The sequence below is a fragment of the Coturnix japonica genome, chromosome Z (assembly GCF_054131305.1).
Source record: "Coturnix japonica strain WE chromosome Z, WE-NBRP24, whole genome shotgun sequence".
In the NCBI taxonomy this organism is placed as follows: Eukaryota; Metazoa; Chordata; class Aves; order Galliformes; family Phasianidae; genus Coturnix; species Coturnix japonica.
The window spans coordinates 63,541,657-63,568,518 of record NC_140702.1 but is presented as its reverse complement, the minus strand read 5'-3'; the positions used below and the strand labels follow the sequence as shown (position 1 = coordinate 63,568,518).

At 46.2% G+C, this 26,862-nt stretch overlaps 1 protein-coding gene and 2 long non-coding RNA genes across 7 annotated transcripts; 2 read left to right on the top strand and 1 right to left on the bottom strand.

The window, feature by feature from the left end:
- Positions 1 to 228: 228 nt before the first annotated feature.
- Positions 229 to 21,390, bottom strand: GDNF (glial cell derived neurotrophic factor). 5 transcript variants are annotated; one of them, XR_014939654.1, is made up of 4 exons: positions 21,272 to 21,390; positions 19,926 to 20,289; positions 18,672 to 18,770; positions 229 to 3,222 (listed from the first exon to the last, which is right to left on the bottom strand). XR_014939654.1 is itself a non-coding variant. In XM_085529590.1 (3 exons), exons 2-3 carry the CDS (start codon positions 18,742 to 18,744, stop codon positions 2,738 to 2,740), a joined length of 657 nt encoding a protein of 218 aa, XP_085385716.1. In that variant the 5' UTR covers positions 18,745 to 18,770; positions 19,926 to 20,065; the 3' UTR covers positions 229 to 2,737. The 5 variants fall into 5 exon arrangements, 4 of the variants coding, with proteins under 4 accessions (XP_085385716.1, XP_085385717.1, XP_032297261.2 ...); XM_085529590.1 differs by lacking the exon at positions 21,272 to 21,390 and having other exon boundaries at positions 18,573 to 18,770; positions 19,926 to 20,065; XM_085529591.1 differs by lacking the exon at positions 21,272 to 21,390 and having other exon boundaries at positions 19,926 to 20,065.
- On the top strand, positions 3,431 to 21,378 carry LOC146754148 (uncharacterized). The gene is made up of 2 exons (XR_014939655.1): positions 3,431 to 17,773; positions 19,661 to 21,378. It is a non-coding gene; the product is annotated as an uncharacterized LOC146754148 (long non-coding RNA).
- Positions 21,391 to 24,420: 3,030 nt separating the features above from the next.
- LOC146754147 (uncharacterized) lies at positions 24,421 to 25,661 on the top strand. Its single transcript, XR_014939575.1, has 2 exons — positions 24,421 to 24,671; positions 25,499 to 25,661. It is a non-coding gene; the product is annotated as an uncharacterized LOC146754147 (long non-coding RNA).
- The last annotated feature ends 1,201 nt before the right edge of the window (positions 25,662 to 26,862 follow it).

Sequence of the window (26,862 nt, the reverse complement as noted above, 5' to 3'; positions counted from 1 at the left end):
AGGTGCTCAGAGCCTGGTCCAGTCTGACCTTGAATGTCTCCAGGGATGAAACATACACCACATCTTATGGTAACCCATTCCAGACACCTCTGACCCACACTAAAAGTGGATGCCCCTCTGCAGAAAGAACTCAACGTTTCTCCAGTGCTTCCTTAATACAGGCTGGGGACTTGCAGTACTGTAACCTGGAAGTGTTACAATGGGGAAGAAGTGCAAGCAACAACCAAGTAACAATAGAAATGAGTTTATTTTGTAAAAAGTTATAAAATGAATATTGTACAAAAATAAAGTCTGTAGAGAACTTTGGTTGATTAACACAAATGACTGAGACATAAATCGTAGGTGAAGTAAAAAACTCCAGAGAAGCACACTCCTGTTTCAATAAGGTCTAAAAAAAAAAAAAAAGAAAAAGAAAACAAAACAAAAAAAACAAACAAAAAAAATCACAAACTTTACCCTTTTGTATTTTGAACATAGTGATTTGCTGCTCAGAAAATGCGCGGGGGGCAAATGTTGAGCAACGGAGCTGTGCATGCCCCAAGCACTGCGTCCAGCTCTCCGCCAGCAACGAGAGTCCCTTGACTCTCAGGTACTTCTGGCAGCATTTCAGCTGTGCCCTGCCCTGCACAGGCTGAGGTGTCCCCATGGCCTTGCAAAAAGAGCCCGCAGGTGGGCCCCGTGCAGCCAACCTCAGCCTGAGGAAGCAGTGGCAGTTGGTGCTGAGTTTCGTTTTGTACGCATGGTACACATTTCTAGGTGTGTTCTGGACTTTTATGACCGCTTGCCCCTTCTTTTGGGGTGCTCTGAGGTGTCCCCATGGCCTTGCAAAAGCCCAGAGGTGGGCTCTGCATGGCCGACCTCAGCCCAGGGAAGCAGCAGCGGTCGGTGCTGAGTTTTGCTTCATGCACGCGGTACAACTTTCTAGGTGTGTTCTGGACTTTTTTGACTGCTAGACCCTTCTTTTGTGGTGCTCCGAGGGGCCCAGGGCAAAACAAGTGTGGAGAGCCATTGCATATGTGAGATAAAAGGTTGGACCATAACTTCTGCTTTTCAATAGGGATTTTTTTTCTTCCTGTTGTTTTTTTCTCTTTTTTTTGGTGGGAGTTGATGCTTCACCGATCATCAGGTATGTCTACAGACCTGCACTGCAGCTCCTTCAGGAAAATAGTCTCCAGAACAGGAGAGCGGCAGGTAAGAACGCCCTTGCTGTACAGCCTCCCTTGCTGCTAGGAAACTCAGACTGCTCTTCTGTGTGGGTATGATCCTGTAACATTTCAGCAAATTATACAAAACTCTTTGGTTATTTAACACAATCGTTTACCTGAAGGCTACATTAAATCCAGGGCTAACTAGTAAGAGGGATTTAACCTTTTCTACATGGAAATATGGAAGGAAAAACTTAAATAACTACAAGAAATTATAAGGCTAAATGTGATTAATTTTCATTTGTCAATAGTTATATGAGGTCAGTTGGCAAAAAGTGTGAGAAAAAAAAAAATTGTGGCTACATTTTAAATATGACTAGAATTAGTTTGTCTAACAGATGGCTAATGCTGAGCCAAGTGCTGTGACCCTCACTCACGTTGAGCTGCGTTCACTCCTGCACAGGTATAACCACAATCATTTCCAGAAGTATTACTGAACATGAGGAAGGGCTGCAGACTTTGGCACTACATTTTGTGAACATAATCAGGTTTTTGTTTAAAAGCAAAAAAGGTAAAGTAAGTGATTTTTTGCATTCAAGTTAACACCTTCAACAGCATGGACCGTTGTTCCCAACTTATTTGTCTCTCTGTATCTTCCAAGCACCTTCTACTTTGGCACCTTTGAAAAAAAAAAGCTTTAATAAATAAGGAAAGGAGACTCATTACTGAACTGTAATAAATAACAATAACTTAATCTTAATAAATATCTTCTGTATATTTATGTCTCTGAACGGATGCATTGCATCAAGTAGTCTCTGCTCACTCACAATGACCAAATATAAATGTAGCTACGCAAGTGACATTAGTCCTTTGTAAACCAAAAGAAACACATTTTGTGTATGCCAGGCTTATTTCACTTACTATACTAGGAAGAAGTGCTTAAAAACTCAATTTGTTTTCATAGGTAGCAGAATAATGAAATCCTACACTTATTTTGAAGAAACGTGAGATGGAAATAACCAAACTTAAGCAGTAAGTGGAACCAATTTGCTTTGTACTGACACTGGTCCTACAGAACTTGAGCCTGGGAATTTTGACCTTTGCCTGATACCATCATACATAGGATATTAACCTTATTACAGTTTAGAAGTCGTCTTAAGCGCTGAAGAACCAACCTTCAATGACCAACAGCACAAGGTGTCTTTGGGTAGAGCTGAGGGCACAGACTCAGCTTCCTGGTGCAAGTGGGGATGACCCCACAGCAATGCAGTACTGTAGGGCTCTGTTTTTAAGCGCGTTCCTCATGGATGCAAGTCTCACTGGTGGTGGACCGTGTCAAGTGGGAAAGGGAGTGTGTATGCCATCAGCTGCTGGCATCCCCACCTAAGCTTTTATTTACTTTCCTGTAGGACTTCAATAACCTCCATCTCTTATGCCATCTTGCACCCCCCAGGCTTCCACGCCCCTCGTTCCGCATTCTTGGTCCTTTTTATTGTTTTCTGTTCTGAGCAGACACATCCCCGGGAACCTTGGTCCCTCTCTTTTCATCACTGCAGGAATGCAAAACTGGAGCCGCCTCCAGCGCACGAGAGTCAGACACATCCACACCTTTTTGCGGAATGTTTTTTCAGTATGTGGTAAACCAGGTTATCATCCAAAAAGGACAGGTCATCATCAAAGGCTGTGGGTCTGCAGCAAGCTTGCCTCACTTTGTCATTGACTAGTTTTTTCTTCCTGGTTAAGTTTTTCAAAATTTTGTCATACGTGGTCTCAACTGCATCACAAGATCCACTGCAATACCGGAAGATGAGCTCTTCTTTGGTTTCATATCCCAAATCCAAGTCAGTCACGTTTAAATGTATTTCTGTTAAGACACATCCCCGATTTTTGCCCTTTTGGTTCCTCCTTCCCTTCTTGCTGGAATTCTCTACATTTGTGGCTGCACTTTGCCGGTTCCTCTCCCGCCTAGAAAAAATCGGAGTCTGTTTATCTGGTGATCTCCTCAGTCTCTTAATAGTGGCTTGAATAAAGTCCACTACCTCATCGAACTGATCTGGGTAATCCTCTGGCATATTAGCTGTTTGAACAAGAGAGAAAATGCTTTGTAACATGTCAGCTCTCACAAAGTTTGTGGTTCAAAAACACAAGACACATGCAAGCTGCTCTGCTTGTTACTTCAGACATGCTAAAACCAGGGCAATCAGGAATCATAACTGAAACTCATTTGGGGGAAAATAAATGAGATTTGTATGTATCTCTGTAGGTGTCTGCTTATGCTTGGTAGAACTCCAGCACATCTTTCAGTATTGAATGAACCCTGTCAAGATTGAGGGGAAGAAAAGCACATCATGGTACAGGTATTAATTAATGGGTGGATGAAGCTATGTTAGGGAGATTACACAGGCTCTTCCTAGCAAAGCAGGAAAGGGATGAGGTTCCTTTGATGCAGTTTTGTGATTGTAAATGTTAAGCATTGCCTTTTCACACCAGCAATGGTTTGTATTGTGGAAGCCACCTATCGATAAGGTTTTTGAGTAGGACAGAAGGAGGAGTTTCCTGGGGTGCCAGGCTGAGCTGTTATTCCTGGCTGAATGCCTGCATTTTAATGCTTTTATGGTATAATTATTGTCAGAGCTTCTGAAAATGATCTTCTAGGACTATTTTGCATCACAAGACACTTATTAGACTGAGTAAAAATAGGTCAGAATAGAAGTATTATGTTAATTTTCAAGGTAAATTTTATTAATGCATTTTCTTCTCTGAAAGTTAAAATAGCTATTGCATTCTGCACTTGATATGTACTTTATCAGAGCTAAGTTATTCAACTAAATTAAATGCTAAAGTCAATGAAATATTTTGACACTGATAGAATGAACCTCTCCAAGGAAGGTGAAATTAAATGTGTTCTTCTGAAGTGTTCTAAGAATTCTGTTTTTCATCATGATTTGAAATAAAATTACATTTTGAAACTTTTATGCTTCCCATGAACTAAATCCCTCAGCTGAATCTGCTTTAGTGAAAACAGCGATTTAATGATAGGTCAGGCTGTCAGAAGTCCATGGCCAAATGCCTGTATCATACATTATTAATAACTGCATATTAAAAACGTAAATAACATTGCAGTACTGAGATAGGTTTTCTCATTCATTACGCCAAAAATTGAGTCTTTGAGGACTCACTTCCTTTGCAGAAAGACCTAAGTGGATGCTTCCTTCTGTAAGTAATTTGTAAGTGTCCACCTGCACAGCAGACTGGTGTCACACACCCAGCCCTGTATTGAAAGGGGTTCCATCTCTAAAGGACCCCTAGAAATCTGCCAATACTAGAAGTGATGCAGTGTGCCTGGCCAGGTCTTGATGCCTGCAATAAGCCACCATGACTCTCACCCAGTTAGGTACTGACATAGGAATAGATCCATGGCAAAAATTAGGGCCGCACTTCCTTAACAAGTGCTGGAACAGATAAGAGTTTTGATGGGAGACAGAGCAGTAGAATACTCCAAATCACATGTAACTGGGGGGTCAATACCTTTATTAGGAGAGACAAAAGTCTCCCAGACCAGTGGGAGTTTCCCAGTGACTATAGAAGAACACACATATGGATGGCTGCTACCTTTACAGTCATACAGGACCTGAACAAGCCAGGATCTTGCACCAAGCCTCATATTCCTGTCTACTGATGGTAAATGCACATTTCTGTCTCTTTTCTGGCTTTTCCTCTGAACCAAAACAACCACTACAAGTCATTCCTACTGGCTGGGCAGGTAGCACTGAATGCCCCATTTAGTTCTGTTGCAAGATAGGATGGTCTGTCTACACTGAAGAATACTGCCCTACTAATCAAGGTCTGGTTCAACGTGGGATATGTTCCACAAAAGTAGGAAGAGGTAGACCTCATGCTCAGTCAAGGAAGAATACCCACTTGGAGCTGTCCCAGCATCCACTGCTGAAGTACAGGCTTTGCCCTGGCATAGATATGGATGGAAAGGAGTTTGGTACTTGCTCTTGTTGATGGAGGACTGGATGGTTTCTAGGTTTCTCATGCAGAAATTAGCTTTTTTTTTTTTTTTTTACAGCCCCACTGGTGAAGGCTGTGACTCCAAGGAGACAGCTCTGGCTGTACCATTTTCTATTCTCACCTTCCTGTCACACACTCATACTACTGTGACCATCCTAGCCCACACTTCTGTTACACATACCTGGCCCAACCCTTGTAGCAACAGTGTGATACAAGACATTGGCAGCAGAGACCAACTTCCAACAATGTGGAAATTATACCAGGGTTCAGCAGTGGACAACCACCAGGAAGAGGATGGGGGATTGCTACAGAGAAACTTAACCTATGCCTGGAGACTCTTGTCCGATGTCTTCAGCTTCATAATTACTAATAATTACCACTAGCACAGCATGGGAAGTAAGCTTTCCCCTACCCAAGGAGGTAGAAAGAAAACTCTGAATTACATGAGGAAATAACAACCGAACTAGATATACTGCTTTTATACTTGCAGTTCAGCTGCAAAAATGTCACCCACCCATGTGACAGTGGGTGACATTACAGGATTCTACTTGAGGTACTAATGCTAATCTGACAGCTATAGTGTCCAAGCACTGTCCTGCTCAAACCAATGAAGTGTGCCCTAGAGAGCAGATAAAGAGGGGAAAAGGTCCATATGATGGTCTGTATTCCCATTTCAAGCCCATGCTGATATCCATCCTGGTTCATGTGACACTATTATACCAAATGCACCAATGGAGCTAACATCACTGAGAGCTTTCTATGCTGCAAAGAAGCCTGTGATAGTAATATGGAGTAAACACACTGTGGAACAGATATGAATCACTGCTAATGCAGGCACAGAATGCCAACACAGGAGAAAGTGGAAGCGAAGGGGAAAAACTAGATCAACTAATCGAGACAACAAGGTATCAACTAGAGGAGCATATCTACACACATGGACTTGCTGCAATTAGAATCAGGGGTAATTAGCAGTGTGACTGACTCCACTAATCTCAGTGGGGCTTTAACACAAACCACACAGGAAGGACTCCAAGCTGTAATCTGGGATGAAGCATGCATGGCCAATACAGCTAAAGAAGCTGAAGAACCTTGCTCAGCTCATCCCCTCTTGCAACATCAGGCCACTTAGGAGACTCACTGGGAGAGCTGCCAGCACTCTGAGTGTGATGAATGCCAATTTTCTGTCTCCAGGGTGGATTTCCTCTTCAGCACAGGGAATTGGAAAATATCCCAAGCAGATATCCAAATCATTACAGAGGAGTGCAGTGACCCTCAGTAATTTGGGGATTACATCACTGGAGGAGACATAAGGCATACAGGTAATATTTGGGAATATTTGGGGACTTTTGAGAACAATGGTCACACAGTCCCACTTGAGGAAATGTCCTGGACCTATCAGCCCTGGACAGGGAGTGCCTACTCACATCCAACTGCCCATGCTGCTAAAAGACTATGCATGTACATAATTTTAAACACAATGTTACTGTGTTAGTGTGCTATTCAGTAAATGCTTGCAAATTACACAATAATAATCCTCTACCCAAGTTGGTCACTATCAATGCAACAGTGCACCTTCTGACACCTTTTAAATGGACCACAGATATGACCCAAGTTTCGTCATGTAGTTTAGTACTACTTGAGGAACAACTCCAACCCCTGCAGTCAGCCAGACTCTGGTTGGCCCAGCTAAATACAGTTCTACAAGGCTGAGCTTCAACACATTCAGCAGCAAGGCCCTGAGCTGTTGGTACAGCACCAAATACAGCTGGACCCAGCAACCACTAAATCATGGATCCAAGCCATGGGATGTACCCACATAGCTTGGAGTGAATTATTCACTATGAGCAGCTTGTAGGGTTCGGAAGGAAAACCCAAGAACCAGGACAGACATTTTATGACTTAATAGGTATATTCTGTTTTCCAATAAGCAAGGGTGAAAAGCAGAGGGCCTGGAATTAAATGCTGTATTAAACACCTGAAGTAGAACTCTGGGAATCATGCAGAAGTACCAGCCCTAACACAAGGTGTGATGGGTTGAAACAAGGGACTAAAGATAAATGTGAAGAAAGTTGCCACCAGATATCACACACGAATAAGCAATAACCACTGACAAGGACAAAAGACCATAAAAGGCTTACAGGCAGCAAGGAAGATGGTGAAGATGGACAGTAGGACCACCCTAGCCCAGCCTCCCTGCATCACAGCCACCACAAGATGGGTGATTGTTTAGTCTCTGCACTGCAGTAAGTGCTGCTAGGGGTTAGAGGATGCTAAGCTGTGTGGTCAGGGAACACCAGCACAGGGACAAGGGCTTCTGTGGCATCTAGTGCTGGACTGTGATCTGAATAAAGACACTTGATTCATCCATGATCTGTTTAATTAGTCATCTCTCTGTTGCAAACACTGCTTGAAAGCCATTTATAGTCTCAGAATGAAGATAAACAGCCTGGCAGCTTTGCTCTCTAACAAACAGTACTGTATGGATCACACTGGTTTGAATCCACACTAGAAAGGGCTTTCTGTCGGGATTTCACATCCCTGGGCAAAGGGAATTACTATCTCTTCCTATAAACACACAGTTGGCATTTGTGTGTGTGATATTTACATATACACACTTTCAAATATGTGTAATTACACACACACATATTTTTTCAAAACAAACTAATTTACTGACAACGCTTCCCTTCTGGTGGAAAAGCTGAGAGAACAAACATGACAGATGCTTGTCAAGCTGTACAAAGTACCAGCAGAAAATGCTCAGATACTACAGCAACAAAAGCAGCCAAATCCCTTCTGAGCAGCAGTCCCTGGTCCCTGGCCCCAGGGCATGAAGGAATCGGATATTAAAAATGTGAAGCCATCTAGAATGGGATAGGATTGCCCACAACAGTATGCACTCAGCATAGGTTAGTGAAAGCTCCTTGAAGGATTTCTCTAAATCCTGAAAAGTAACATCTATCCTTGGGAGACACGGGGCCTCTGTGTATCTTGCTCATGATGTGGAATAAGGGCTCACAGATCCCAGTGGGACAGTACAACACGGCTGGACCTCCATCAATCACTGACATATGCTACCATGAACACTCACAGGACTGGTGCAAAGTCATCACACTCTGTTTGGGGTTTACATTACAATTTTGAAGGGCATTTCCTGGTCACCAAACTCACAGAATATAACTTGGCTGAGCTTCTCCTTCCCATTGTATAAAATCCCTCATCCCATTCCTTCCTCTCTTGACCCTTTCACATTCCTGGCATACAGATGTTTCAGCATCTGCCTAGTCTCTGCTTAGCACCCTGTCAGTGGGAGCAAGGGGCATACAGTGGTGCCCCAGAGGGAGTTGCGGAATGTACACATGATCTGCTTTTGCTCATAGAGTCACATAATGGTTAGAATTTGAAGGGACCTTAATCCAGCCCCTTGCCATAAGCATGGAAATGACCCATTAGACTAGGCTGCCCATGGCACCATCCAACCTGGACTTGAACACTCCCAGAGTTGAGGCACCCATATCTCACCCTCTTGCAGCTCCCTTCCCCTCACACTCTTTCAGTGCCATGCAAAAAAATGGACACTTAAGTAGGAACAGGCTTCTGGTGGCAATCACATCCTCAGTGTGTTTTCTAGTACCAGAGAGTCCAGAGCAGACCTAAAGCTGCTTTGTTTCTGGGCAGCTTCATGTCCAGCTGAAACAGGGTTATTGATCTGCCAGGGGTTTCTCAAAGGATAGAGAATGAATAAAAAAAAAACAACAAAGGAAAGAAGAAACATCATAGGATTGGTGAATACACACCTCCAGAAAAGTGACCAGGCTGGAAGTAGTTGGTAACACCAAATGTCCCAAATTCCAGGATTCTAACAATAAATAAATCTGATCTACTTTATAAGGATGTTTAGAAATCAAGAGTATCTGCGGCTTCTGGTTGCTGTCTGCAAGACCTCTGCTTGCCTTCTGAATGTGTAGATCCACATTTTATCTCATTTTTGTGTTAGGAACTTCCTTGTTTGAATGCAAACAGAAATTCTTGCCCCACTGCTACACTCCAGAACCCGAGACTTTGACCTTCCTGTCCCCTGCACAATCCCCATCCCCTGGACACTTTAAGAGCTGGCAACAGGTGCACACTCCTGCAGCAAACATCTCCAGGGCTCCCCACCAGCTCCTGCAGAAAGCCACCCCAGAGCTGTGCTTTGGGTGTACAGAGAAACATGCTTTCCTCTGGGCATCTTCTCTTCTGCATCTCCCCAGAGCCTGCTGTTACATTTCCAGTTAATTAGAGAAACCATGTGCCAGCAGGACAGGGATCTGGTGCCTGTGCTTTTGAGAACACTGAACAGTGGTCAGACTTCTACTTAAAATAGCTCTAAATGAATATCCAAATCACGCTCATTGCATTCTCAAGAAAACTGTTTCCATTAAGGAAAAATGGGCATTTCATTTCTGTCTGTTCAAATAGGATCAAAATTACATTTTGTAAAACTATTCCTTTTATTTCACCAGCAACAATTCTATTCTAAAGCCAAATATTCCCCTGCAGTGGTAGTAACACAGCATGGTAGAGCAAGAAACCCTCAGTCTGTACCTGACCACAAATTGGTTTCAGTGGGAACAGATGGACCTTCAGCTTTTGAGAAAAAATTCCAGTTACTTGTTTTGGTGCCTGGTCATGGATTAAAAAGGCTAACTACAGTCTCCAATAACCATGCTGCCTCTTTTATTTTATAAGAAAGGCTTAAATTCTATTAATTGCAAAATAATAATTAATACAAGTTGCTTCTCCTTTTTATTTTTATTTTATAATATTTCTATTTTTTAGAAATTTATCTAAAACTTTAAGTTTGAAGTTACTGGAAACTCTACTTCATGGAATAGATTTCTGTAGAGACCTCAGGAAGATGTAAGAGCATCACAGCAATATCAACTGGCATTCTGCATATCCTGAGTTAAAAGGATGTAATAAGAATCACATAAGGTATACTAAAAATGATAAAATTAGACTTTTGTTTGATATTGTAGCCTCTATGCATGTATCTGTGGCATACTGTGGGTACTACATCAAAACATCATGCTAGACATTTAATAAAATTACCAGGATAATATTTCACTTAAATATAGCTGTCTTTCAAGTACAGAGGTTCAAACAACGGCATTCAGCATCCAGTTTCAAGTAAGATTTCAAAGTTCAATGGATTTAATCCAGCTCATTATAATGATAAGTGTTATTTAGAAAACCCAGATGCAGATCTGTGTTAGGATCAAATGGCCCCTTTTCAAAAATGGTTCTGGTACTTTCATCTGGGCCCTGAACTTAAGTATTTTAATTTCCTTTCTTTCCTCCAAAGTTATAATCATAGAGATGTTTCTTCCAAGATCACTTGCTGGTGGGACATATATACATGTAATGTAACCATAATTGTAACTGCAGTGAATCACTCTCATTTTTTTCACTGCTTGTGAAAACTTTTCAAGTTAAAGAGGGTACATTTTGGTTGGATATAAGGAAAAAGCTTTTAACTGTGTGGGTGGTGAGGCACTGGAACAGGTTGCCCAGAGCTGTGGTGGATGCCTCATCCCTGGAGACTTTCAAGGCCGGGACGGATCAGGCTCTGAGCACCTGACTGAGCTGTAAGCGTCCCTGCTCGTTGCAGGGGAGTTAGACTAAATGACCTTTAAAGGTCCCTTCCAAGTCAGACCATTCTACGATTCTATGAAGATGACTCTGGTACAGCATTTATTCATGATTTTTTCTTATGCTTAGCTTGTTTTGCAGTAATATTTTCAGGTACTTTTTATAGTGGGGTGGACAAGCTCTACCGCAACACAGAATCTCTCCATCTCATACCATAAAGGTCTTCTTTAGGAGACCCCTGGAACAACATGTTTGTGGAAGTGTGACCTTAGAGAGGCTAAAATTACTCAAGTTATTATCATTTTGTTTTGTAAAGAAAGTGTGAACTGTTATGGGGATAAAACATTTATTTTATTGAAAATAAAGTACTTTTTCACAGAATCATAGAATCATAGAAAACACAGAGCTTATTGTGCAGGCTTCAAATGAAAGGCAGCTGATAAAACTGGTTATACTGAAAGGTGTCCACGACTTAAACAATTAAAACATACCTGTTTAGGAATGTCTTTGCTTTCATGCCTTGCATGAAAATCTGTGAAGCTAAGAAGGAAATTGAAACCAGTTGGTTGTATCCATTAGGAAACAGAGCATCACAGACAGCAGGGGCAGCTCATCTCTAAATGTTTAATACAGTTCTGGTTCGCTACACCACTGCCTGCCTTGCCAGCTCCCAGGAAACAAGCATCCCTGCTCTCATGCAGAAAGCTCTCAGAAATGGGCCTCTCACTGGTGTCACTTGTCTCTAATTAAGGCAAAGTGCTAAGTAACCTGGCTAAGTCACCTGGAGGATGATGCTGCTGCCACACACACCAGTCAGATACAATAACGCAGAACTGGAAACAGGCACAGGCTTCAACTACCTGGTGTGCCTATCCCTAGTGGAGTGGCCAAGCTTCGTGATTGTAGCTCCCCAGTCAGTTCCCAGCCACTTCCCACATAATCAAAATCTGCAGAGTACTTCATACTTCCTCACTGTCATGCTTAATGCCAACCCTTGCATCCTCTGCCTACTTTTTCACAGGTATAAGATGCTGATTCTTCTCAGGGAACCTCACTCTGTGGTTCACAGAAGACGACAAGGCAGCAACAACAAGACAATTATAATTGCTGCCAGTAGGGCAACAGCTTGGTCACGACAAAAGAAAAATCAAGGCTAGATGAACTGGATGAAAGAAAGGAAGCAGTCTTGTAAGCTGACAGGTCCACAACAGTTTCTTGCTCATCTGGTCAAGGTGTGAGTTGTTCCCAAAGTTCTGCCTGACTCTGGGGCTGGGCATCCACCCCCATCTATCCTGGGGTTATCAAAGGGGTGCTAAACCTTGCAACCAGGCAGGATGTGATCTCACCTCTGACTGAAAGTTCTGAACAGCCAGTCCTAAAGTACTAAGGAGCAGAAAGCTTTTGCACAATTGCTCACAAGATTTTGTTACATACCTTGGCCCAGCCTTAATGTACAGGGGCTGTATGGACACTGACTAACACGAGACACTCTCTGCATGAAGTTACAGCATGAACATTGTAGAAGAGAAAAAAGGGAGCAAAGTAAACAGCCTCTTCCTGAAGACAGGGATGGGGTCAGAACCAAGTCTGGGTGCAGCACACAACTGCCCCGCTGCCCACTGTCTCCTTACAAAAACCTTGTAAGCCTCTACGTTTGTATCAAGATGAAGAAATCTATAAATTACTAGTACAGATACCAGCTGGTTTACACTAAATGTTTTGCTCTCTTCCATCCCTGAGAGAGCCTTAAGCAAGTACGTATTACCGAGACCTGAAACCTCTGAACTGTACTAACAACAGGGTATGCAGCCACCTAATGGACACAGCACAGAGACTTTAATGGAGGAAATATTATTGGTAACAAGAATAAACTCTCTTTAGCATTCCTGGTGCAGAAGTGATCCAGGTCAGCCCTCACAAAGTACCTCGTGTTGGTCATACAGTTCCACCTTGGTGCCAGCTCCCTGAACATGGACAGCATTACTGAAATAACAGCAGAGAACCACTTCAATGACAGTTCAACACAACTCTGATCAAGCAACTGCTCCTAGGCTGCTCTTACGCTGGATCTCTCAGCTTCGGGGGTGTGCCAAGAAAACAAACAAAAAATGCAGCAGAAAGGGGCCCTATTCCTGTCCCCATCCTGGAGCTGTAAAGCAGAGTCCTGTGTGCAAAGCTATAACTGATGACGCTGCTGGGACAACCTCTGCTGCAATCTGATTTTGATCTGACCTATAAATATATGTTTACTTCCTGTATTTGAACTTTTTTTTTTTTTTTTTTTTTTTCTTCCAGTAGGAATGAAATGGAAAGTTTTAACATCACAGTTTTGTAAATGTTCTTATTATAGTAACCAGTTCACGGCACTCAGGCAAAAGCTCTGCCACAGAGCAATCATGCTGGGATGTGTGGTGCATGGCTTGTCAGATGGTGTCAGTGGCTGTACAGAGGCAGATAGGCTTTGCCCTCTTCTTGAATGCATGCCTCCCTGTCAGAAACCTTCTAATTGCTGGTTTTGCCAAGGGAGTGCTGTATGTTTGGGATGGGAGCAGAGGTGGTCCAGTCATTTTCACACATCCTGTTACTTGAAGGACATATGACAACCTTGCCTTTGTAACACTGCCTTGCCCAGATGCAGGAAAACAAGCATTCTGAAAACAGTGATTCTTTTTGGGCCTTCTCCTGTTAATTAATCACTAAGGCATTTATGCAAGTCCCACCACATTTGAAGAAATGCACCCTCAGTTTTCAGCCCTGCACCAGTAGGCACAGACTAAGGCAAAAGCTACTAAGTCACACAATGTAACTTTATTCCTTAAAAAGGAATGCTGATGTTTGAAATGTCTTAACACAATTCATTTTCAGTCCTTGATCTCAAAAATAGAAATATCTGTGTCTTAATGTTTTTTTTGCACCTATTTCAAATATATCTTTTTTACTTTTTTTCTCTTTGTAACCAGAATTGGATTGCCAAGAATCTCTAAAATCTTTCCTTTGCTTCCACTTAGCAAGTAGTACTTGACCAGAAACAACAGCTGTTTTGTCAGAAATGACCACCCTGTGGTGTCAACCACTTTACTAACACTAATAATATCAATAGCTTATTTAGATGTCTGATGATCTTGAACATTGTTATGTTGCAATATTTAGCATTCCTCATTTATTACCTGTCATTAGCTTATTCCACGGAAGTATGATAATCCTTAACAAGTGTTGTTCCATGGGGTTTGGCCTGTGTACTCAAGGTTTTAAGACACAGTTGCATGGTGGTGTGTGTGGGATGAAGACTGGATATTTGCACTAGGTATGTGCTCTATTTGCAGTTACAGAGGATGGGACTCCACAACCCTGGTGACTTTTCTCAGTTTCTGTAATTTTATATATTTTAAACCTGCTTTATGCAGGAGCACTGTAATTTACAAAGACAATGCAAGCTATCATTTTCAGGATCCTGTTCTGGTGGATAAATAATTCCTCTCCCAGCAATCCATTAACAGCCATTACTGAGCTGAAGGGGATTTCTAAAACATATTCATGAGGCCTACATAAGGTGACTAAGAAATGCATGTAAGGTGTGTTATCTAGCAGCTCACATCTGCAAAACATCTAAAAGGATCCACACTTCCACCGGAAAAATTTCAAGGCCCGTAAAATGAAAAGGACCAAAGACATAAAATTTTAAACAAAGGATAACTGTTAAAATGAGAATAAAACCAGATTCTCTTGCATTTCAATCATTTTCTCCTTAGATCTCAGAACACCCTTCACAGGAATATATTCAGCAGATATACCTGAGACTGCAGAGACAATGGATTCTAGGGCTATATGCATTTGGATTTACCCAGACGTGCCTTGTTCTTTCTTTTCTAAAATTTTGCCTATGAAAAGATGTCTCTGAATGCCTGAGATTTCTAAACGACTAGAAAACCTGGGTGTGGCCATGCAAACAAAGTTTACTATATATATGCTGGCCCAGTGACATATGCACACTCGATCTGAGAGTGGATGGATGCACCGGCTGTACTGCATACACACAGATCAAATGACGACTGTGGCACCTGCTCATCTTCTCTGATGCATTGCATTTACTGTGCACAGGCAGGTTACCTCTGTGCCTTGTGGGTATCTTACTCTAAAGCACATCTGCTGCACTTCAAAGTGCTTTGGGCAGGAAAGCCTGCACAGAAATATGGGAGTTCTGGTTCATAATGCAAAATATGTCTAATAAATACTGTAGGGAAGGTCATGCATTCATATGGGAATATAATTTAATACTGTTTTTGTCCTAAAGAGCCCTGTGATATCACTGTTCTTCCTAGATACCTTCCATACTAGTTGACAAAATTCCAGCTAACTGCAGAACCTTAATATTAAATACCTGAGCAGGGATACAAAGAATGTTTAACAGAGGTAAAATACATATATAATGTGGTGTATGTGCTATAAGGTGACAAAGGAGATTCAACAACACTTCACCATCCTGTGGCCAACGAGCAACTCATCCATTGTAACTCAAAGAAACATCTTCCCCTTCTATTAGTAAGTGATGTTTCTCACTTAGCTTTACTGCTAGAAGTTACCCAACTGATCAAAGACTTCTTGCCATGTCCTAGATGCTGGGATACTTCTGCCCTCACATATGTGTTGATTATGGCTATAGGGGGCAAACAGAAAATGTATTTCCTGGAACCACATGTAAATCAAATCAAGTATTTTTTGTTTTTGTTGTTTATATTTGTTCTGTTCACAGCTACCGTTTAATCTAATTATGCCTTTCTACCTGAAGACTGCAGCATGACCAAAACAAAGAAAGGAAGAGCTTTCTAACTCTACAAACACCACAAACTTCTTCATGTGAAATAAGCTGTCCCATGACCACTGATGCCTAAAACACCTACTAACACTGGAATCACCTCAGACGAGCTACAGATACAGAGGCTACTCTCACCCCAGTGTCCAGTCCAATAAAAAATGCAGAACACTACAATGCCAGCACTCTGCCATATCTAATTACTGCCCTGAACAACAAAGGTCAGCACATTACACCTGATCAGCCTTGGAGGTTAGGACCTTGCCTGTAGACTGGAATTAAGAAGTGCTTCAGGCCAACCCGAAAGAGATGGGGCAGCATCAGGTGACCTCAAAGCACTGTGCAGAGAAAGAAGACCCATCCAATGGGAAAATATAAATGTGCTGAATGCCTGTAAAGAAAGATCTGCACTTCAGCAAGGCACATTGCCTGCCTCTAGGAGTAGGGCCTGGTCTTTCATCCCCATCAACCACTTCTAAAGGTAGCAATCAGAGACACGAGCATCTCCCCACCTAGCCTGCACCGGGGTCACTTCAGGGCAGAGCAATGTACTACAACTCGAGCACATGCGGCACTCCAGGCAGATGAGCCAACACAGGTGATGATGGAGCTCCCAGCAGTCAGTGAGCTGCCTGCAGAGGCACTGGGCCATCAGCCCCAGAGACACACCATACAGCAGGACAACCTGCAGGCCTGCCAGCAGCCCACACACATGCCTGCTGCTTGCAAGAGAAACCACAAGGTCCATGTGGCACAGCCATATCCCCTCATTTATGTGGTACCTCCCCTGTGTAGGAGAATGCATGGCACCAAACAGCAAGCAGAGAGAAACCAGTGCACCAAAGGCCCCTGCTGCAGTTATCTAACATGGCAGCTGTGGTGGAAACACCGCAGCGTGTCTGGGTGGGATCAGCCTCACTGGCCCTGTGCTCGCAGCCTGATCCCAGACACCACAGGCTTTTAAATCAACTAAAGTAGCGCGAAAGTGATTCAAAGTATTTCACCACATTCTTACAGGCACCTCTCTCCCCTGACTCACCCAACTTGGCAGCAGGGCTGAGAGAAGAGTCTCCAGCACTTGGCTGTGGGTGCTGTGCTGCTGCTGTGCCAAAATCACAGAAACTCCCTTTTTTCTTCCTGACTTCTGCCGTGAATAGCAGTGCCGGTATTTTCCCCTTGTAGTCATGCTACTGATTTGTGACTCTCGCAGCTGAAAGGCAGAGGCCAAGCAACCAGCCCTTTCTGAACGGCAGTAACCTGGGATCCCTCTCTGCTCAGCAGAGCCCACCCTGCCCTGCAGGAGAGGTTTTAGGAAGAGGCTGCCACAGCTCAGGTGAACACTGCTTGCCTTTTTTCCCACTTGTTTAACCCCTCCACAGAAAAAAAAAAACAACACCAAAAAACAAAAAACAAAAAAAAACAAAAAAACCCAAAGTAGGAAACAATGACAAGTTTTGGACTGCTACCCATCCCCTCGAGCTGCTGGCAAGAAACCAGCTCACAAGGAACCACATTCCCAGAAGTAACTTTAAAGATAAAAGCGGTATTGTATAAATACTTCCTCCTTGGAAAGTCAGAGCACTAATGCTCTTCAGCCCGTGCTGCCGCTCCCCTAATGCTCTCCTCAACAGAGACCCAGCACTGCAGCAAGTCTGCGCTGATGTGTCCCCGCCTGCGGAGGGACTGCTCAGTGCCCCAGTGTCTTTCACCACGGCCCAGCAGCAGGGGACAGGGCTGGGACAGGAGGAGGCAGCAGCCTCAATGGGGAGAAAGTAGAATCACGGAGAAGAAACAGAAACCGAGAGGGTAAGGATGCAGATGTACGCACGGGGAGAAATGCACTGGGAGAAATGCACGGGGAGAAATGGACGAGGAGCTGGATGTCGGAGGGCGGATGCAAAGTGGCGTTGTGGCACGCAATTCTCTGCTCGGCGCCTCCACGCTGCCTGAGCCTGGCTGCTCCCGGGGAAAGCAGAGAGAGGCTGGGGCCGGGGCTGCCGCGGCCGCAGTGAAGGACGCACCTCCCGATAAGGAGATAAAAATGAATCCTGATTATGGGATTCTCTCCGCATCCTCCAATGAGCTGAACGAAGAGGGCTGAGCAAGGGCAAAGGGAGCAACCTCTGAGATGTGGCCCAGCCTTTGCTGAGCGAACGTCTTTACGATCCATGTGAGTATTTTGCCGCTTCTTATTGAGTCATATTAACTCCCACTTTAAAAAGCTGGTGGTGTTAGCGTAACACTCACACACCACTGTGAAAATCCTCTATCTGCTATTGTAGGAGACCTATTATTAGTGAGACATTATTATTATCTGTCATTTGGACTGTAAGCTGTCTTACTGTGAGCTGGTTCATGTGGATGGCTCTGCACGGAGCTCCCAACCTCCTCCCCCCCCCACTACTCTCCTGTAAATTTCCGTACGGACACACTAATTTGGGGATAAAGATCCATGGAGGATTTAATGAAACTCAGCAGCATTCCAGGATGTGAACAGCACCTCACTCTGTGGCACCCCATCTCTACCAGGACCGGTGCCCGCTGCAGACAGTGAATAATTGCATTGGCAGGGCCGAGCACTGTGAGCAGGCTGAGGCAGCGGGGAGGGAGCTTCAGTGCCTGCGTTGCACAGCGTATGTACCCAATTCTCCCGCCAGCTCCTCTGCTCACTACTAACCTCCTCATCTCTCTATGCCTTCCAACCAAAGCGATCTTAGCACTGCCAAGAAAGAAGGGACGGAAGGGGGGTGGGGGGAGTGGGGGTGAGGAGGGTGGGAACTAATGCAATTGCCAACCTGGAGCTTTTGAGGATGGAGTTTTGGAGCTTCTGGAGCCAGACCAGAACTGGCTGGGGGAGACACGGGGGCTGAAAGGTGGGGGACTGTCCTTTCCTCACCCTGATGCCTGGGCAAAGGGGAGCGGGTTTAGCAAGACAGACAGTGGTGGCTACAAAGGGGAATGTTTCTTACAGTCACTGTGCACAGCATAGGGAGGCGGCAGGCTGATGGGGGAGAGATCGTCTTCAGGCCCCTCTACCACTGAAGGGGGCCCCTCGGGAGGCATCTTACCAGCAGGCAGGGGTGAGGTGGAGACCGTGTTGAGCAGCACCACGCAGACAGCCACAATATCCCATAACTTCATCTTAGATCTCCTTCCAACACGGGCCCCTGACAGAGAGGAGAAGGTAGGGTTAGCTCCCAAGTGCTGTGCTCCCCCAGCCCTGACCCTACCTTGCAGCCTGGGGGGCAGCAGGGGACAATAACCAGTTCCCAGTTGTGCTCTCCTCTCCCCATGACACGTCCAGATTTTCCTGTCCCCATCATCTCCCAGAACTTCCACCTCACCATGAAGGAAAAGGGGTGCAGGATAAGCTCTTTGCACAAGGGATGAGAGGGTATGATTGTGTCCCTGTGCTGGCAGCCAAGTCACCTTGTGCTCATTCTCCCTCAACACCCAGGCAGAGCCAGGGCACCTGTCCCCTGGCTGGACTGGTCTGGTTTGGTCTTCAAGACTGCGCAGCTTTGCTGTGGGGTGGGCAATCCACATTTCCCTTTACCCTCTTCTCTTGTTTCTTTACCTTTCCTTTTCTTTCCTTTTCCCCTTTCTCTTTCCCCCTTTCTTCTCCCTTCCACCTTCTTTTATGTCTTTGTTTTCCTTTTTTGCTGTCTTCTTCCTTTCCTTCACCCCCTCTCTCCTTACCACTTCCTCTATCCCTTCCCCTATTCTTTTTTCCTTTTCCTTTCACTATCTTTTTTCCTTCTCATTTACTTTTCCACGTTTCCCTCTTTTCTCTTTCTCTTCGTTTCCACTTCCTGATTTCATATTTTCTTTCTCCTTTCCTCTTTCTTTTTTTTTTTCTCATTCCCCTTTCAATTTTGTCTCCTCTCCCTTTCATCCTTATTGTTTTCCTCTCTTTCTTCTTATCCTCCTTTGCCTTTCTCTCTTTCATTTTTATTTCCATCTCTTTTCTCTCTGCTCTTCTCCCATTCCCTCCTTTCTCCATGCCTGCCCTCACACAGCCCGATACCCACCGCTCGTGGATTACCGCTGCCCCCAGCCCGCTTCTGCCTGCCGACAGCGAGCGGAGAACGGCGCGGCGCCCGCCGGTGCCCGCAGCCCGGCTCGGGAGAGTGCAGCCCCGAAGAGACGCGCGGCTCCCGCAGCCCAGATCTCGGGGCCCGCTACCTCCGCCGGTCGCAGCGCGGACCACGTCCAGGCTCCGGCGCTGCCCTCGCACCTCGCAGGGTCCGGGACCCTGTGCTCCCAGGGAAGGTGCCCGCCCCGACCAGCCCGCGCCGTCGCAGCTCCCGCCTCCCTCTCACCTCCGAGCTGGTCTCGTCGGACCCGAGACGGACATCAACGCCGGGGCGCCGAGCGGCCGGACGTGCGATGCATGTGGGCCAGGTCGGGGTCCGACCGCAGGGACCGTCTTCACGAAGAGGAGGCGTGGAGAAGTGGGACAAGGTCGCAAGTCTGGGTGGAGGCAGAGGGCAGCCGCCAGCAGAAGCCCCGGCGGCTACTCCCGCCGCTGCCGCAGGTGCTGTAGCCGCGGCTCCGCGGGGGTCTGCGCCCGCTCCGGCCCCGGAGCCTCGTTCAGCAGCGGCGGGAGCGGCCCGAGCCGCGGGGAGCGCCGCCTGGCAGCGGGAGCTGGCTCTGGGTGCTGCTCTTGGGACCCTGCCTGGAAATCTGAGAAAGACACTCCATCAACAACTGCAGGGAATCAGATGAAGACATCAGGGCTCCTGTAACGCCAGCTGGTCCAGCACCGCGGGGAGCCGCGCACCGCTCGGACACGCACGCAGCGGCAGGAAGGGGAAAAAAAAAAAAAAAAAAAAAAAAGAAAGAAAAAGAAAAAAAAAAAGGCAGCTGAGGAGGGGAGGGAAAAATAAAATAAAATCACACCACCCCCCTCAGCCTGCTGGGAGAATCAGCGGCCGGCGCTGGGATTTGCAGGGCCGGTAGCAGCGGCAGCGGCGGCGGCGAGGCTTCGCCCTCCAGATCGGGGGTCCCGTCGCGGCGAAAGCTTAGATCCAAACGGGGAGCGGCTGGAGGCTGGGCCGGTGCCGGGAAGCGCCCGCCGCGCCGTGCCTGGGCTCGCCCGGCTCCCGGGGTGCCGCGGGGCTCTGCGGGCGGGGACGCGGGGCTCGGCGAGGCGCTGGGGGCTCCGCACCCGCGGGTGGAGAGATCGCGGAGCCGGACGCGCGGACGCCGGGGCTTTGCCAGGGCGACTCTGCGCCGCAGATGGATTTATAGGGCCCTTTGGCAATGACGCGCCCTCCGCTGATTCGCTTTCAGACCCAAACATACACGCTGGCCCCCCGCACCGGACCCCGCGGAGCCTCCAAATATCTCCCGGCTGAAGTCACCGGCCCGACATACCGTGCGCTGCGCGGCCGCCGGAGCACCGCTGGCTCCGCGGCGGCGGTGCCGGGCCGGGGTAACCCAACACCGTCACGGCCCCCCCCGGCTCCGCCACCCCCGCGGAGCCCCGCGCCGTCCGCAGGTGCCGGTGCTGCGGGATCTTCGGCGCCTCCCGCGCTTCTGCGCGGCGCTGCGCGGCCCTTGCGCGCCCTGCGCGGGGGGCGGCAGTCGGACTCTCTGGAGGCCGCTACAAAGTGGCCGTAAACAGTCTCGGCTTTCAGCCGTGCGCCGTGTATTTATGACTCACCCAGTTGTCCGGAGGTATGAGGTCCTCATGTCGCCGGTGCTATGAAATTAACGCGGCGGGCGGCTGGGGAGAGCTTGTGAGCCGGCCAATAAACCACTTCGTCTGCACTGGGCTTCTTCCTTTTTTTTTTTTTTTTTTTTTTTTTTTCTGTGTGTCTGTGTGTTTTGTGTTCTGTTTTAGGGTGGGGATACAGGAGGGGCAGGGATGCGGGTTGTGCAGCGGGACGCCGCGGGGAGCAGCTTGCAGCCGGCGACGGCGCAGCGCCGAGCAACCGAGCCCACGGGCGGAGAGGGACGGGATGGGGGAAGTGGGGGATGGTGGTGGGACTGGCGCTGGGCACAGCCGTGCGGGAGCTGCCACCGCAGCCCGGCTAAAGATGTCTTTCCGGCTTACCTCGGCGGGATGTGCGAGTGCTCATGGTTGTGCATTCACACGTGTGCGCTCAGACTCGTCCCTCTCTCCCGGGAAGGGCAAGCAGCCCCCGGCAGCTCCGCCGGTGACCGTGCCCACACACCCTCGTCGGGGTCGGCTGATGCGGTGGAGACGGTCACGGCGGCGGCCGGGGGTCCGGCAGGGAGGGATGGTGGAGCGGGACGGACATCATCACTGCATTCCATCCCGTGTGTCGCTCCTGGGCAACTTCCTTCCTTTCCCTTCCTTTCTCTTCCTTTCCTTTCCCTTTCTCTTTACTTTTTCTCTTCCCTTTCTCTTTCCTTCCCCTCCCTTCCTTCCGTCTGTCCCAGCAGGAAGATGGGGACTCTGTCCCACCCGCCTGGGACTTTCTGGTCCCTGGGAAATAGAACGAGGTTCACAGGTGTGAAGGGTGCACAAGCGCTGTTAGGGCTTCCTTGATCTTCTCTTGGGGGTGAAGGCACAGATGCTCCAGCTATGGCGATGATCTCAGGCCAGGGTTTAGTTGAAATGGAGGCAAGGTGTGTTCTCTGTAAGTAGTGAAGTGTTTTGAATCATATTTGTTGGAAATGTAGAGAGATTTGCTAATATCATCTGGATGGGCTGTCGGGACAAATATTTCTGAGAGTGGCATCTTCTAAATTTCAATTGGATGACGAGATGGAGAGATGAATGCCAGCCTTCACTGGGCAACATGGCTTTTCCATCACTGCAGTCAGCATGTAAGGTGGAATTCAAAACTATCCTCTGCTCTGTTTGTAATGGAGGAAGCAGCATTCCTCGGGAAAGTACTCCATCCATACAGGAAAAACAGATTTGCTGCACAAACAATATCTCAGTGGGTTGTATTATTATATATATATATTTTTAAAATGCACGCTATTTATTTTCATAACCATCTCGCTTTGGGAAAGATCAGTTTGCACAATAGTTTTCTTTTAAGGCAAAAGAGTAAAACACTGCTTAGTAAGATACTTAACATGTTGGTGTCACACATCAGCAGCCACTTAGAATTCATCCTGACTTTTTTTTTAGTACAGGCAATCCAGCAATAGTCACCTGGAGAAAAAGTTTCTACTCCTGGTCAGCAGAACTGGTGGAACATGAGAGAGAAACGTGTTAAAGGAAATAGTATATTTGGAATTTGTACAATACAGACACAGGCATCTGATAAATGCATTTGTTTATATGTAGGTGTGTGCCAGAAGGGGCCAGCAGAAGGCACTGCAAGAAGCATTGGTGAGTCTGGCTCTGCAGCACCACTCTGGTGCTCTAACTGCTATGAACTGGTGAGCAGCTGTGGGGTCACAGATGCTGCGAGCACCTGTATCCACATCTACATGCAGAGTGTCCCATGCAGAGTGCCCCACTTGCAGCCATGTGCAGTGCTCTACAAATACAGTGCCCCAGTGCACACAGTGCCCCATACACAAAGGCCCTAGCCTGAATAGGAAGGTTTGGGAATGGATGCAGCCCTCCTGTTAGGGGCTGGGCAGAGAACTGCAGTTCTGCAATGCACCCAGTCCTGCACTGAGAGGGTAGTGACACACACTGGAACAGGTTGCTTAAGGAGGTTGTGGATGCCCCATCCCTGGAGGCACTGAAGGCCAGGCTGGATGTGGATCTGGGCAGTGTGGTCTGGTGTTTGATGACCCTGTAAAAAGGGTGAAAATAACCCGAAAATAGGTGATCTCTGAGGTTCTTTTCAACCCAGGCAATTCTATGATTTTATGAACAGAGAGACGTAAGCTGAATGGGTCCTACACCAAGTGATATGAGGTCAATGTAATATTACTTTGTGTGGGTTTTGTCAGTGCAAAGTCACTAATTTCCTAAAAACAACATCAGGTGATGAAGCCAAGATACTGTGCATCTGCAATACTGCAGGAGTTTATTTTCCTTACTATTAAAAGCTGCTGAAAGCCTGGTTATAACATGCACATTATTTAGCTCATGTGAGCCATGGTGAAAGGAAATGTTATGCAGATGTCCTCGCTGCACAGATACGGTGGTTGGGATAGATGGGGTGAGACCCTGTGGGCTGTTAATCACAGTACCTGCTGCCCCACACTGCACCACCTGTCCTGGGGCCAGGGGACTGAGAGCTTGGTTTGCTCTCACCTGCTGGAAACTGACACAGCAGCCAGAAAGCATCCATAGTTCTATTATGAGCTGATACGTAAAAGCTATAAAACCTTGAGAATTGATTATATTTTTGCACAGAGATCATGAATTTTTAAACAGAACTGTTGAGGAGCTGCTTTTTTTTTTGGGGGGGGGGGGGGGAGGGTGGGAAGGAGGGGAAGAAAAGGGAACAGCTGCTGCCAGAATTAAAAAAAAAAAAGAAAAAAAAAGAAAAAGAAAAAGAAAGAAAAAGAAAAATGACCAATTCAGACCTAAATAAAGTGTGTCTTTACATTGTAAAGGTTGCCTCTTTTAAAACAAGCTAAAAAGCTGCTTGACATTATGCAGTATGGTCTCATTTTTTGTTTATATGTGTCAACATGATGTATAGATCTCTTAAGATGTCAAGCGCTCCAAATTGTGATTTCTAAGTTACCTTTGAAATACGACACATGATTTCCCAGTCACGGTGTGACTGCTCAGGCAATAGGCACTCGTTCCTTTGGCTCTGAGAGAAGAGGAGCCTGGGTTGCTGTTAACCCACCTGAGGAGCAGGGTATTATTGAATCACAGAATCATAGAAGGGTGTGGGTTGACAGCGAACTTACAGCCCTGCTCAGGCTGCCTGTGGTCCCATCCTACATGGCACTGAGTAGCTACAGGAATGTAGTATCCACAGCTCTCTGGGCAGTAGTGCGAGCTCCTCACTACTGTCTGAGTAATGAATTTCCTCTTAGCATCTAAGCTAAGCCACCCCTCTCTAAGTTAAAAGAGGTGCCTCTGAGTTGCAGCAGCCTGGTCCTGCATAGTGCCAAAGCCCTTTCATGGTCCCTGCCCTTTCTTAAAGGTGAAGATTTGCAGAGATGTGAGTATTCTGGGCACCAGGGTGATCATTCTGGTGCACACTTGCATCCAATGCTAGACCTGCCCCCATGGTGTGTTTTTATGGTGACCCAATGGACAGAAAATGAATTACCTTCATTTAGGTAAGAACCAGAGGGAATATGTGGTGGCACAGACATCTCCTGGGCAGTACCAGCCTGTCAGTGTCCCTGAGGATACAGTTGGGTGCCCAGCCTGAGCAGAGTACCTGTATTTCTCAAGTGACCTAGTTAATGCTGGCCTAATTGCTGTGTTTATGGGAGGTACTGAGAGCTGGTGCCAAGGTATGTACTTTAGCCTGCAGCTGAGTGCAGCCGTTTGACCACATTTGTCCCACTGCCTCCCAGTCCCTGCACCCCCAAGGCTGCCCTGGCATGTCCTTCCTGCCCAATGGTATGGATGGCTGCATCTGGCAGCATCCCTGGGCAGTATTTGTGTTCCCAGGAGAGAAACAGCTGATGTGTCTCCACATGCTTCACATGATGGGAAGGAGCCCTGAGCAGGAGCTCAGCTCAAGGAGAAGAAGTCTGGTGTCTGAAACTGGTCTGAGACCTGGCAAAATAGGGCTTATGAGCAACCTTAAACTTTGTTACCTTTTGGCTGGATATTCTTGTGGATACTTACTTGCAGAGTTTATCTTCTGTCCCTGTAGGTGAGGTCCAACATTTATTACTGGAGACAGGAAACACCATAGGCAAATTGTGCTCCATGATTCCTCCTCTGGGCATAATCTAATGCCCACATTCCTTTCATACTTCAGGTTCCTTTATCCTTTAGGAGATTTTTTTTTTTTTTTTTTTTTTTTTTTAGGGAGACACTAGCAGATTGAACAAAACTTTTCTGCTAACACCCTTCATACCATGGTTGTAGAGCAGAGGACCCCATGGAGTATCCCAGATTCAGGGCCCACAGTTCAGTGAGGAACCCAATAACAAGGTGTTTAAAACTTGTTAATTAAATGTAATTGCAAACAGCTGTCACATACTGTTACTGTTTTAATTGGCATTCATCACAGCTGCATCTGTATTGTGCTTCCACTGGGATCCTGGTGTGTGTGCTTTAATCTCAGAATGTGTCACCTTCTAAGAGATTAGAAGATCACAAAAGCACGAGGGCAACATATTTGTCAGGGTTGAAGGTCGCTAATCTGTGCTGAAAGCAGCCAAGAAGAGAAAGCTGTGCACTTGGGATAACTGGAGTAACAGGATAACAGTTAGGTTTTGTGGAACCAGTGAGATTTTCCATCCAGGTTCTCCCATCCTCTGTCTCTCCCTCTCCCCCAGTGATTCTTTCCATATTTCTGAATTTGTATTCCAGCGCCAGATGTCAGCGCGAGACACAAGGAAGGTCATTCAGAAGTATTCATTAGCTTGTTAAATTTCACTTCTGCCAGGCTACGTTTGTCAGAAAAATAATCAAACTTTACAAGATCTGTAGCAGAAGCCTCACTCTTCCTGCTGAACATCTCTTCCATCCCATTACAAAGGATGGGAAGATGCATCTCTGCAGCTTGAATAACTGCAGATGCGTTTCACAGAATGCTCATCTGTTTGCTTATGCCAGACTTGAAGCTGTAATTGCATTGTCCTTGTAAACCACTGGAATGTCAGATATCAGTGGTTATCCCCATCCTGGGCAGCATGGCAGATGTTTCTGGTAGGGTGAGCAGAGAAATGTAGTAATTGGGATCAGTTGCAACAACAACCAGGCTGTAAATCTGCTTGTTGCCTATGCGTGCTTCATCATGTCACAGATAATTAAACAGGGTGCTTACTCCTTCTTGTGAGGAATTATGGTAACGTTTACTTTAAGAGAGCGGTACAAAACAGTTATAACCTGTGCTGTTGGCTTGCAATGCTGAAACATACTGGCTTACATTTGGAAACTCCAGTATCAATGGAAACTGACAAACTGATTTGGTTGCTGTGCTAAGAAGGAGGCATTAATGAATATACTTTCACAGAGCAGAAGACTTATTGTGATTTGGTTCCACGCAAACAGAGCCCCTGCAAAATAGGTGTATCAGTGATTAATATGGCCATGAACTTCCTCATCTGAGAGTAATCCTCAGCCATTACAAAAGAGTTCTGAGAAGTCAGAGCTGCAATCTGGGACAAAAATGCAAACTGACATATTTTATTTATACCAGGTTGCTTTTAAAGTTACTCAGGAGG

Excerpts from the sequence above, each read along its gene's own strand:
- GDNF (XM_032441370.2), bottom strand. The coding sequence starts at position 19,149 with ATGTGGATTGCCCACCCCACAGCAAAGCTGCGCAGTCTTGAAGACCAA. Across the intron at positions 3,223-18,572 it reads CTATGCTGTGCACAGTGACT|CTAATATGCCAGAGGATTAC; the intron begins GTAAGAAACATT and ends TTGTTCAAACAG.